This window comes from Gouania willdenowi, chromosome 9 (assembly GCF_900634775.1).
Source record: "Gouania willdenowi chromosome 9, fGouWil2.1, whole genome shotgun sequence".
Classification (NCBI taxonomy): Eukaryota; Metazoa; Chordata; class Actinopteri; order Blenniiformes; family Gobiesocidae; genus Gouania; species Gouania willdenowi.
The window spans coordinates 4,775,401-4,787,563 of NC_041052.1; the positions used below are offsets into that span (position 1 = coordinate 4,775,401).

At 32.9% G+C, this 12,163-nt stretch overlaps 1 protein-coding gene across 1 annotated transcript; it reads left to right on the plus strand.

Moving 5' to 3' along the window:
• Positions 1-1,437: 1,437 nt before the first annotated feature.
• LOC114469609 (gamma-glutamyl hydrolase) lies at positions 1,438-11,822 on the plus strand. Its single transcript, XM_074783818.1, is given in 10 exon segments — positions 1,438-1,836; positions 1,913-2,027; positions 4,018-4,068; positions 4,157-4,241; positions 7,785-7,923; positions 9,147-9,253; positions 10,019-10,112; positions 10,213-10,244; positions 10,246-10,351; positions 11,311-11,822. Coding segments are annotated over 10 exon segments (954 nt in total). The 5' UTR covers positions 1,438-1,721; the 3' UTR covers positions 11,421-11,822.
• The last annotated feature ends 341 nt before the right edge of the window (positions 11,823-12,163 follow it).

Here is a 12,163-nt window from a genome sequence, read left to right on the forward strand (position 1 = left end):
TTCTAATCTACAAAACCAAAACATGAAGTTAAGAGCAGGTGATTTCTGTAAAATAAGTAGATCTTAAAATTTGCTCATGTTTGGGTTTTTTATTATTATTTTCAGCAGCAGCTGAAGCTAAATTCTAATGTCAGTGGAACGAGTTAAGTGTGTTTTACGAGTCATTTTATGTATTCTTGTTGTCGTATTGTGATTTTGGAGTCAGTTTTGTGTATTTTGGTGATATTTTGTGTACTTTTCTGTCATTTTGTGTGTTTTGGAGTCATTTTTATTCCGTTCAATATGATACCAAACCCACACAACACAAAACCGATACAAAAACACATAATATGAGAGGAAAATACACAAAATGACATTAAATCACAACAGAAAACACAAAGAGTGACAGAAAAAAATATACAAAATGAAACCAAAAACACAGAAAATACATCAAATATTCTCAAATTAAAAAAAAAAGAGCGAGCTTTTTCTTGTTTAGTTTTTTTTTTTTGTATCTGTGCTTTTTTCATGGAACCAATCAGTTCTGTGGGAAAAAAGAGACGTCTAGTGAGTTCATAAAGTGACCAATCTTTATTGTCAGCACAGTACACATGAGCTACAATACATTCAGTTGCTCAATAAAAAAATCTACAAAACCAAAACACAAAGTTAAGAGCAGGTGTTTCCTGTAAAATGAGCAAATCTTTAAACCTGTTCACACTGGGGTTTTTTAAAAATTATTTTCAGCTGCAGCTGAAGCTAAATTCTAATGTCAGTGGAACAAGTTCAGTGTGTTTTACGAGTCATTTTATGTATTCTTGTTGTCATATTGTGATTTTGGAGTCAGTTTTGTGTATTTTGGTGATATTTTGTGTACTTTTCTGTCATTTTGTGTGTTTTGGAGTCATTTTTATTCCGTTCAATATGATACCAAACCCACACAACACAAAACCGATACAAAAGCACATAATATGAGAGGAAAATACACAAAATGACATTAAATCACACAAAATCACAACAGAAAACACAAAGAGTGACAGAAAAAAATATACAAAATGAAACCAAAAACACACAAAATACATCAAATATTCTCAAATTAAAAAAAAAAGAGCGAGCTTTTTCTTGTTTTGTTTTTTTTTTTGTATCTGTGCTTTTTTCATGGAACCAATCAGTTCTGTGGGAAAAAAGAGACGTTTAGTGAGTTCATAAAGTGACCAATCTTTATTGTCAGCACAGTACACATGAGCTACAATACATTCAGTTGCTCAATAAAAAAATCTACAAAACCAAAACACAAAGTTAAGAGCAGGTGTTTCCTGTAAAATGAGCAAATCTTTAAACATGTTCACGCTGGGGTTTTTTAAAAATTATTTTTAGCTGCAGCTGAAGCTAAATTTGGAGCATTAATCAAAGAAGAACAGGATCTGTAGGTCTGAAAGAAGAACGCGTACTGGGTGTGTTCACCTGCAGCCGCAGCTCAAAGGTAAAACCAACCTGCCTTTAAAACCCTCTCCAATGCTTTTTGTGCTTTTAAGGATGACGTGACATGTTTACCCTGCAGTTAAGGAAGTCAGAAAGTCCTCAGACTATTGATTGTAAGAGGAATGTCTGAGAATGGTCACATGTCACTCTGGGATTTCCGGACTTCCTCCTATTGAATATAAGACAACACCTCTGCAGCAGATTCACTATCGAGCAGCATTATTTCCAACTCATTGTGATATTAGTTACTCTCCTGGAAAATGGTCCACACCAGGTTCTCACCATGCTGGGGCTTGTTTTTAACCTGCTGTTTTACTGCAGTAATGGGGGCTGTGATTATTCCACAGCAGGCGGTGAATGACAGACCTGTGATCGGTGAGTGAAAGCTATACTCTATGGAGAGTGAATGTATATAGTTTCTGATTCATGCTGATGTGTTTTTGCACCACAGGTATTTTAACTCAGCTGGTTGTAGATGAGTCAATGAAGCCTTATGGGAAAACCTACATACCTGCTTCCTATGTGGAGTATGTGCAGTCTGGGGGCAGCAGAGTGATGCCCATCAGGTAAGTTCACTCACTGTTTGTGATGGAGACACAATATTATAGCATAGAATAGACAATTACCATAATTTATTTCTAAGACGTTGACGTCAATATTATAGAGATTAAAATGATGCAAAATTAATCTATGAAAGAGGATTAGGGCCACTGGAAAAAAAAAAAAACAAGGTCCAATATTTGTTATTATTATTACTATTCTGAGAAAAAAATTATGATGAAAAAAGTCAGAATTCTGAGAAAAAGTCAAAATTTTGAGTTTAAAGTCAGAATTCTGAGAAAAAAGTCAGAATTCTGAGAAAAAAAGTCAAAATTTTGAGTTTAAAGTCAGAATTCTGAGAAAAAAGTCAGAATTCTGATTGGAAAAAGTCAGTTTTTTTTTTCAGAATATTAATAATAGTGCATGTGATGTCACAATAATCACCCGTCATGGAGAATGACTCAGCTAAATAGCAAATTAGAGATGGGCAAAAAAAAGGCTAAATTTCGAGATTCAAGTTTGAATTTTGACAAAAAAAAGAGGCAGAATTCAGATTTTTAAAAAAGTCAGAATTTTGACAAAAAAAGTCACAATTCAGAAAAAAAGTCAGAATTCTGAGAAAAAAGTCAAAATTCTGAGTTTAAAGTCAGAATTCTGATTAAAAAAAAAAATTCTGATGAAAAAAGTCAGAATTCTGAGAAAAAAAAGTTAGAATTCTGAAAAAAAAAGTCAGAATTCTGTGAAAAAAGTCAGAATTCTGATGTAAAAAAAGCCAGAGTTCTGATTTTTTTTTTTTCAAAGTCATAATTCTGAGTTTTTTTCTCAGAACATTAATAATAGTGCATGTGATGTCACAATAATCACCCGTCATGGAGAATGACTCAGCTAAATAGCAAACCAGGGATAGGCAACATTTATTAGCAGGCGTCACAAAATATGAATCCAAGGGCCACATGATCAACATTCATGTCAGCATTTATAATAATGAGTGTGTTTCTGTCATTATTTTGTCTGCCTTTGTTGTTGTTTTGTGTTTTTGGATTAATTTTATGATCTTTTTTTCTTATTGCATGCATATTAATAGTGCTATTTTGTGTATATTTGCTGTGGTTTTGTGTATTTTTCAGTGCATTTTGGAGTACCTGGGGGGCCACACAAAATTAGACCAAGGGCCACATGTGGCTCCCAGACCTCGAGTTTCACATTTCTGGCACAAACACTGGTGTACACTCTTTGTTTGCTCAATGGAAGCATCCAAACAGAGAATAAAAACAGATTTTCATAAATGATTTAATAATCTAAGCTGACAACACAGAATATTGTCATTTAAGAACATTATGCACAAAATATAAAATCCTTAAACAAACCAGTCAGTTTTTACCGTCCCTTATTTATGGAATATTGACATGATTATATTCATGAAACACAAACAAGAATCCAAGGGTCACATGATCAACATTCATGTCAGCATTTGTAATATTGACCAATCTTAGCATTAATATAGGAAATAACTAAGAGTTTGTATGTTTTTGTCATCATTTTATGACCTTTTTCTTGTCATTTTATCTGTTTTTAGAGTTCTTTTGCATATTTTTGTTGTTTTGTATAATTTTCTGTCATTGTGTGTTTTTTGTAGTTTTTTTATGTGTTGTAGAGTAATTTTTGGGCATTCCTCTATCATTTTGTGTATTTTGGTTGTTGTGTTTTTTGAGTTTGGAGATATTTTGTGTATTTTTGCAGTTGTTCAGTGTATATTTCTGTATTTTATTCCATATACCTGGGGGTGGGGGGCACTCTTTGTTTGATCAATGAAAGCATCCAAAACGAGAATTAAAAAGATTATCGGACACTTCATATGTTACAATATATTAAACATTCTCAAACAACAGATTTTTCTTGTTTTGTTTTTCACGTCAACCAATCAAATCTGTTGCTTCTTTATGATCCATTTAATGATTAAAACGTGAGCCTTTAAACAGATTCTTATCACAATTACATGGCTTCTGTCTAACACAGGTTGGATTTTACTCAGGATAAATATGAAACCATCTTTAAGAAGATAAATGGGTGAGCTTTGCACAATTGTCTGTGATCTTGTTTATGTTTATTACCTGTGATCATATTTTATTAAGCACTGAGTTGTGTGTTTCCTTAGCCTCCTTCTCATTGGAGGAGCCGTGGATTTGGAGACTTCTGACTTTGCCAAGGTGGCGAAGATCTTCTACAAACTTGCTCTGAAGGTTAGAAATAATATTTTTGATGTATCACATTTGATAAGATTTAGTTTTACAATTTTTTTGCCATTAATTTAAAATGAGTTCAAATCCAATCATTGGAAAGCTAAATTTCATGATCAGATAATGAGAATTTTCACAGATTTTGCAGAAGTTTGGGACCATGATCAATAAATGATTTATGTCCAGTGGATAAGATTTATACCATACATGTGGCCCTTGGTCTAACTTTGGGCAGCCCCAAACAAAAAAAGTACAAAATAAGAAAAAATACACTAAACAATAGCAAAAATACAGATAATGATTCTCAAAACACCAGAATAACAAGACTATACAAAACGGTTACCGAAAACACTGAAACTAAAACAACTAAATCAGAATCAGAAATGTTTTTAATGGCCATGTACAGTTTTAAGGACAGTACAAGGAATTTGTCTTGGTAGTTGGTGCACAAAACAAACAAACAAAAAAAAAAAAAAGAACAACCCAGCAACAATAATAATAATAATAATGATAAATATAAAGGATGAGGGATAAATAAAGGATAGATAGAGAATAAAGGATAAATATATATATATATATATATATATATATATATATATATATATATATATACACAGTATATACAGTGCAGCAGATAATGTCATCATGGAGGTGGTGATCGGGTGGGGGGGGGTTCAGTGGGTGACTTGGGGTGTGTTCATGTGGATGGTGGCAGAGGGAAAGAAGCTGTTTTTGTGTCTGGAGGTTCTGGTCCTGATGGACCGAAACCATCTTCCAGAAGGGAGAGATTGAAACAGTTTATGACCGGGGTGGTCATAAACCATCCATCCATACAAAATTATAGAAAAATACACAAAATGACTCCAAATAACATACAAAATTACAGAAAAATGCACAAAAGAGTAACACAAATACAAAAATGACTACAAAATTATTGGAAAAATATGCAAAATGACTCCCAAAAAACCTACAAAATTCCAGGAAAGTTCCGTACACAAAACAACTATCAAAATAAAACCATACCAACCTGTCATTGTTGAGTCAAAGAATAATCCCTTAATTCTGTAAAGCACTTTGAGTGTCCAAATTGCGCTATATAAAATTTATTTATTGCTATTATTAAAATAAAAACCTGAAAAATACATAAAATGATTCCAAAAAACACACACTTTCAAAACAGACACATCTATTTCAAAACTTAACAGTGTCATTTATTGTTAAAATACTGCAGGTAATTTCTTGTATTTCTTTTTTTTTCTCTCTCTCTCTCTTTTTCTGCATGCTCCTCACTGAGGCTGTTCTGAGTTGTTGTTGTTGTCTTTTTCTCCACGTTTCTGTGTTTCCAACACAAACAACGGATGCGCTGCCGTGTCATGAGATAAATCTTGTTGGGAGAGTATGGAGGCTATATAAAATAATTGTTTATGTTTCTTTAATGGTGTTTTACGATGTTGATTTTGTTAGATGGCTAAATACTTGTTCATGTGGATCTTGTTGGGTTTTTTCTTTCTTATTAGGAATTTTATATTTTGATAAGCGCATTGAGATGACTTTGTTGTAACTTGCTTTATACAAATAAAGTTGATTTGAATTTAATTAACACTTGCCAGCAGAAACATATGAAATTGTCATTGGTGGTCTCGATTTGCAACGTGCCTACCCAACCCTAGTGGTCACTGCAAATCACTGATCCCTTGCCAATACTCACCCCTTGTCATTATATTGTCAATAATGGTTTTGTTTAGATTTAAAACATTTTGTGCAAGTGATCGTCTGATTAGTTTACAACTCGTGCTGTATTTGCCTTCTATGTGAGTGTGTTTGCAGGTTTCATGTGTTTCTAATCCTAAATTGCATTTAGTGTCAATTACAAATGTACATATTTTTTTTAAAACTGTCTCTTTTATGTTGTTTGTGCTGATGGGGTTAATGGTAGCACACATTCTCTCATTGTGCCATTGGAAAGCTGCTTTCAAAATATTCACACTATGTGAAATACAATCCTATTGTTGCTCAGTGAGTGTTTGCCGGGCCATCCAACAACACTTCCTTTTTCTGCTGTGGAGCTTTGTGTTTTTGCAGTTCTCTATCAGACGTGGGGGTTTTTTTTCTCTTAGGTCACATTTGTGCTATCTATACATGCACTATTCCTTCCAAGATCGTCCTGCTCATCACTTAGTATTGATTGGATCATATCAGGTAGAAGTGATGTGCTGCTAATTTAGTTTTGTCTGAGTTCTGTCTTTGAAATGAGTAGGTAGTGGATCAAAATATTACACTCTGGGTCAAATTTGGAAATGTTCACGATGTTGTCTTGTCAATAAGTTCATTTCAACGGACGAGTTTTTCATAACTATATTGCCGGCCTTCCTTTATTGGCATTAATGCTTATACAGGCCAGAATGTGTAGAAGTCTTACTGTCTGTAAAGAATGTTTGTGTATTTCTGTATTTCTTACAAAGTCTGAACTTATTTGGATGATCTAATTGCATTGGTGATAATAAATAAGAGATAATACCGAGGCTCTACTCTCTGTTGGTCTGTGCTGATTGAAAATATTCCTGTTATTCTGTTACTGGTCTTTTGCCATTGTTTGACACACACTGTGCTTAGTTTCACCTTATTTCACCCCCTTTTGTGGTAATACTGGGTTTGTTTATGGCAGATGACAAGAGAACAACTTGGCAGGCCTGTATACAAAATTGATCTGATGTCCGCTTGAATCGATACGTGTCAGGAGCTGAGAGGCTCACTTACAGAGCACTACAGGACCAGTCTCTTTTATTAGCATGGAAATAATACAACTCATACAAATGTTTTTGTTTTTTTTACTTTTCCTAATGTTTCACAAAATCTGTGGTTCAACTTCAGACTAAAAACTCTTAAAAACAAAAAAATATTGCATGAAGTCAATGAACTGAGAAAACAAAGAATTCTACTGTTAAGAAAAAGTATTACCTGTCTAAAGGTTATTAGAGATGTGATGGGGGAGAAATAGCTGCTCTTTAACCCACTCATTGTTGTGTCAGACTCTTTTTTTGCTTAAATTACAGGAGTTTGTTTGCAGTTGACTTTCCAATTTTCAAACCAAAGAGAAGTCTGTGGCCTTTTTGTATGAATGTGTCTTGTCTGCACATGCTGTCAAAGGTCAACACTACAAGAAGTGAAATCATTATGAGACAGCAATGCATGTTTTGTTATTGCAATGAAATAAATGTATTTATTTTATTGCTTAATTGTGACCATCACCAGCCCTCCCTGAGGAAGGGAAAGAAACATTTTATTATAGGGAGGATATAAAAAGGGAGAGCAGTGTTACACCTTGGTGGAGGTGGAGGGGAGCAGGGGGGAGAGACTCAAGGCAGGAAATAGAAAGGGTGGGGAAGAATAGATTATTTTACAGTGAGAGTGAGATGTGAAGTAGAACACATTGTGCTTATGTTGTGTAATCAAGCCAGTCTGATGACAAGTGTGAAGCTTAGCTATAATGGTGGTGGCTGTATTTCATTTTCATGTGAACCTGTGATCTTTGTGTTTGTGCTTTAGGCCAATGATGCTGGGGACTTCTTTCCAATCTGGGGGACCTGTCTGGGCATGCAGCTGCTCACTGTGCTGGTGGCTGAGAAAAATCTCCTTACCGCCACTCCAGCTGAAAACCTCTCTCTGCCACTCGATTTAACCCAAGGTTAGAGAATAGAGCTTTACGCCACATTTCTAGTTTATTTATTATTACTGTCAAAATATCAACACAAGGTCAGAGTGAATACATGTACCAGAATGTAAAGTTTTCACACCATCTTTGCCTCTAGTCATTGTATGACTGTGTGGACAAGACGACAACACATGGTGTCAGCAGAGTCTGAGTGTGTTCGTTTCACTCACTAAAATACTAATGTCTCTTTGAATGACATTTAGTCACTGCTAGTTAAAACAAAAGTGATCTGAGGGCCACATTATCAACATTCATGTCAGCGTTTAGAATAATGACCAATCTGAGTATTAACACAGGAAAGAACAAATGGTTTTTTGTGTCATTTATTGTTTTTGTTTTTTTTTTGTGTGTGTGTTTGGATTCATTGTGTAATTTTTTTTCTTGTAATTGTTTGTGTTTTAATAATTTTGCATACTTTTTATTGTTGTTTGTATATTTTTCTGTCATTTTGTGTATTCTTATCATTTTTTTTTTAAATGATTCTCTATTTTTTGTTGTTTTGTGCGTTATTGGGGTCATTTGGTACATTTTTGTTGTCGTTCTTGTAAGTTTTAACAATTTTGTGCATTTATGCTGTTATCTTGTGTTTTTGAGTGTAATTTTTGTGTGTTTTGTATAGTTTTCTATAATTTTTTTGTAGTCACAATGTGTGATTTGGAATAATTTTGTGTATTTTCTGTTTTTGTAGTAATTTTGTGTGTTTTTCCTGTTTTATGTATTTGTCTGTCATTTTGTGTATTCTTGTCATTTTTTTGTAATTTTTCTCTTCTTGTGAGTTTTGTTAGCAATTGTGTGCATTTTTGTTATATTGTATTTTGGAGTACAGTAATTTTACTTTGTTTTTGTATAGTTTTCTAACATGTTTTTGGTTGTCATAATGTGTGTTTTGGAATAAATGTTTTCTGTTTTTGTGGTATTTTTTGTACTTTTGCTGCTGTTGTGTTTGTATTTTCTGTCATTTTGTTTATTCTTGTCATTCTTTTTGGTAAATTTCTCTTATTTATTGTGTGTTTGTTGGTGTTTTGTGTGTTTTTGTAGTTGTCTTGTGAGTTTTGCGAGAAATTTTGTGCAATTTTGTGTGTTTTCTATTTTTGTGGTAAATTTGTGTATTTTTGCTGTTGTTTTGTGTATTTTAGTGTCATTTTGTGTGTTTTGGGAGGTCAAGCATTAAGAGGATTGTTTTGTTGTTTTTACAGAGGCTGACACCAGCAGGATGTTTAGTGAAATCCCTCACGAGCTTCGTTGTGCTTTGACCAAAGAACCACTGACGGGAAATTTTCACCACTATGGATTAGAAGTAAAGGTAATAAATAAAAACCTTCCATAAATCTGTGATGTATGTTTTGTTTTTCCTTCTTCTTCTATGGTTTGTCCTGGTATTGTTTGTAAAAGAGAATAATGTAAAGTTAATGCTATCGTGACAGCATCCAAATGTTATTAAATATGGGATTTGACATGGTTTCCATGGCACAATTAATATTTAATAACATAAAATTCAAGCTAAGCTCCTTCCTGGGGACAAAAACATAACCCTGCAGTGATTTTAATATGAAATCTATTAAATCTTTGGATTTTCATTTGAAAGATGAAATTAAGATGTAATTTAATCAAACATCAGCAGCAGACTCTGGGACCTTTAATATAAATATATGTCATAGAATGATTAACTTAGAATAATATATCAATACAACATTAAAAGTTGCTGAAAATTCCAAAACAGGAAATTCACTTTGATTAAAAAATAAATAAAATAAATAAAAAAAATAAAAAAATAACTAAAATTATTTCAAAATTGATCAAAGAAAAAAAGCGTGTGAAAGCAAACTAATGTTAGACAACAACAAAAAAAAAAGTATGTGAACACATTTATTATTTCATTAAATAAGTTTTTTTTAATTTAAGTGATTTTTTTTCAATTGAAAATACTTCTTTTGATTGAAGCGATATTTTATTAGGTCGAATATTGAAAGAGACAAATGGCCGCTCAAAAAAATAAAAAAATAATACTGTATATGGATGATAAAATAAATCATAATGTAATTGTTATGTATTTGTAATGTATTTACAGAATTTCAATGCTAGCACAAAGTTGAGGAATTTCTTCTCCGTCCTCTCAACCAATGTCGCTAATAACGGAGTCCACTTTGTTTCAACTGTGGAAGGTCAGACATGGTTTTTTTTTGTGTAAATTAATCAACTGAATTACCACTTTTTAGATGAGTTAAAGGTTAAAAATTTCAGGTGTTTTTGTTCCTATTCCAGGTAAAAAATATCCTTTCTATGGAGTGCAGTGGCAACCCGGAGGTGAATCGTTTTCAGTGGCGAGCAAATTTGAACTTCCCTCACTCTCGACATGCTGTTCAGCTATCGTCGCTGATGGCTGAGTTTTTCATCAATGAAGGTATTTATTGTGTGTTTACTGGGAATTGTCAGAAGTTTTTAGACTTTAAGAAGAAATATTATCCCTCTGTTTTCCATTCTCATTAACTCAAATCTGCTGTCAACCATGTAGAATCAAAATGCCTTTATCTCTCTTTATATACATTTGTACAACAATTTTATTTGGCTTCACCTTAAAGTGCACACAGCTAAAAAGAAAAAAAACAACAGAAGAAGGAATATAATAAAGTAACTCTAATTAAAGTATGATGGGCTAACTATGGTAGGAGTTATTTACAGGTAGCAGCGTAGTAAATTATGAAAAAATATTGCAGAAAATAAAAATAAATATTTGCACAGTGTGAAACGTAAAGCTATTGCAGGAATATAAAATATAAATATTGCACAGTATAAAGTAAAACTATAGTAAAAATATGAAATATAAGTGTTACACAGTATGAAGTAAAACTATAGCAGAAAAATAAATATTTCAAAGTATGAAGTAGACTATTGCAAGAAATATAAGTGTAAGTATTGAACAAAATAATACTGTTATAATACTATAACACTGATTGTCACTAATATATGAACCTGTAGTCACATCTACAATTAAATAGATCAACAGTGATTAGACGTCACAAACCACCATTCTCAGCCAATAGTAAAATTTGATTGTAATAGCTGGGTTTGAACCTATAGAGGGCAGTCCCTCTTACATTTTGACAACAAATTGCACCAAATAGGATCAATCAACAACACTACTTCAAATTAATTTGTTTTCAGCAGTAAAAGTAGTTTTTGGGGTTTAGTTTGTCTTTAAGTTGCAGATTTTGCTATAAAAATGTTGTTATAGTCATTTTTCATAGTGAACACTAGAAGTAAATGTTACGTAAACAAAACAATCTACAGCTTCTGAAATACTGAGACCAGGCCCACATTTTTGTCATCTTTAATCATGTTTTTTTCCCCTGTTTTCTTTAGGAAGAAACAGTTTGCATCAGAATGACGTAAAAGACGAGGAGCTGATTTACGGCTACACTCCCATCTATTCTGCAAACTTCTCAGGATACGAGCAGGCATATTTCTTCTGAAAGTGTCAGTTTGTGACAGCACAACGAATAAAGGAAAGAACTCACAACCCAATGGGGGTCCACTCATGCCTCTCTGTTTTGGGACTTTTTAATGAAGCTGGAACATCAGCTAAAACCTGGAATATCTCATTTCTCTACTTCACGTCTGGTCACTGTGTAGGAACAGTGTATTTGATTGTTTTGGGGAGGACTTCTTTATAAAAATTATGAAAATACAAATGAAATCTTTTTTTTTCTCTACAGATTTTGGGACCCATTTTAATCCATGAGAAAGTATATTATTTTAAAGTAATAAAGAATTCACAGTATTTTATCCACATTGCGTAATGCTACAGCCTTTTTCACCTAAAAAAAACCCAATTCATTATTTGTTTCTCCACAAAATAAAAATATTAAAACCAGCATGACTTTTCTGTACTGTTTTCAGAGTTTTGTGCTTTGATAATCTACAACAACAGGTTTTGATATGTACTTCTGAAACACTGAAATTCCACAGTTTAACTTGAATTAAAAGGAAAGAAAATGAAGGATGACAGGCATTAAAATTAAAAGGTTTTAAAATATTTCAGTTTCAACATGCAACGATTTCTCCTTATTTATGCAATTATTCACTTTATTCTCAAGACATTAGGACTTTAATCTAGTGTCCTAACACACCATCGTAGACAAGATCCTGTTTGTATTTCAATTTTATTCTCATAAAATTGCAACTTTTTTCTCAAAACATTATAACTTTATATCAA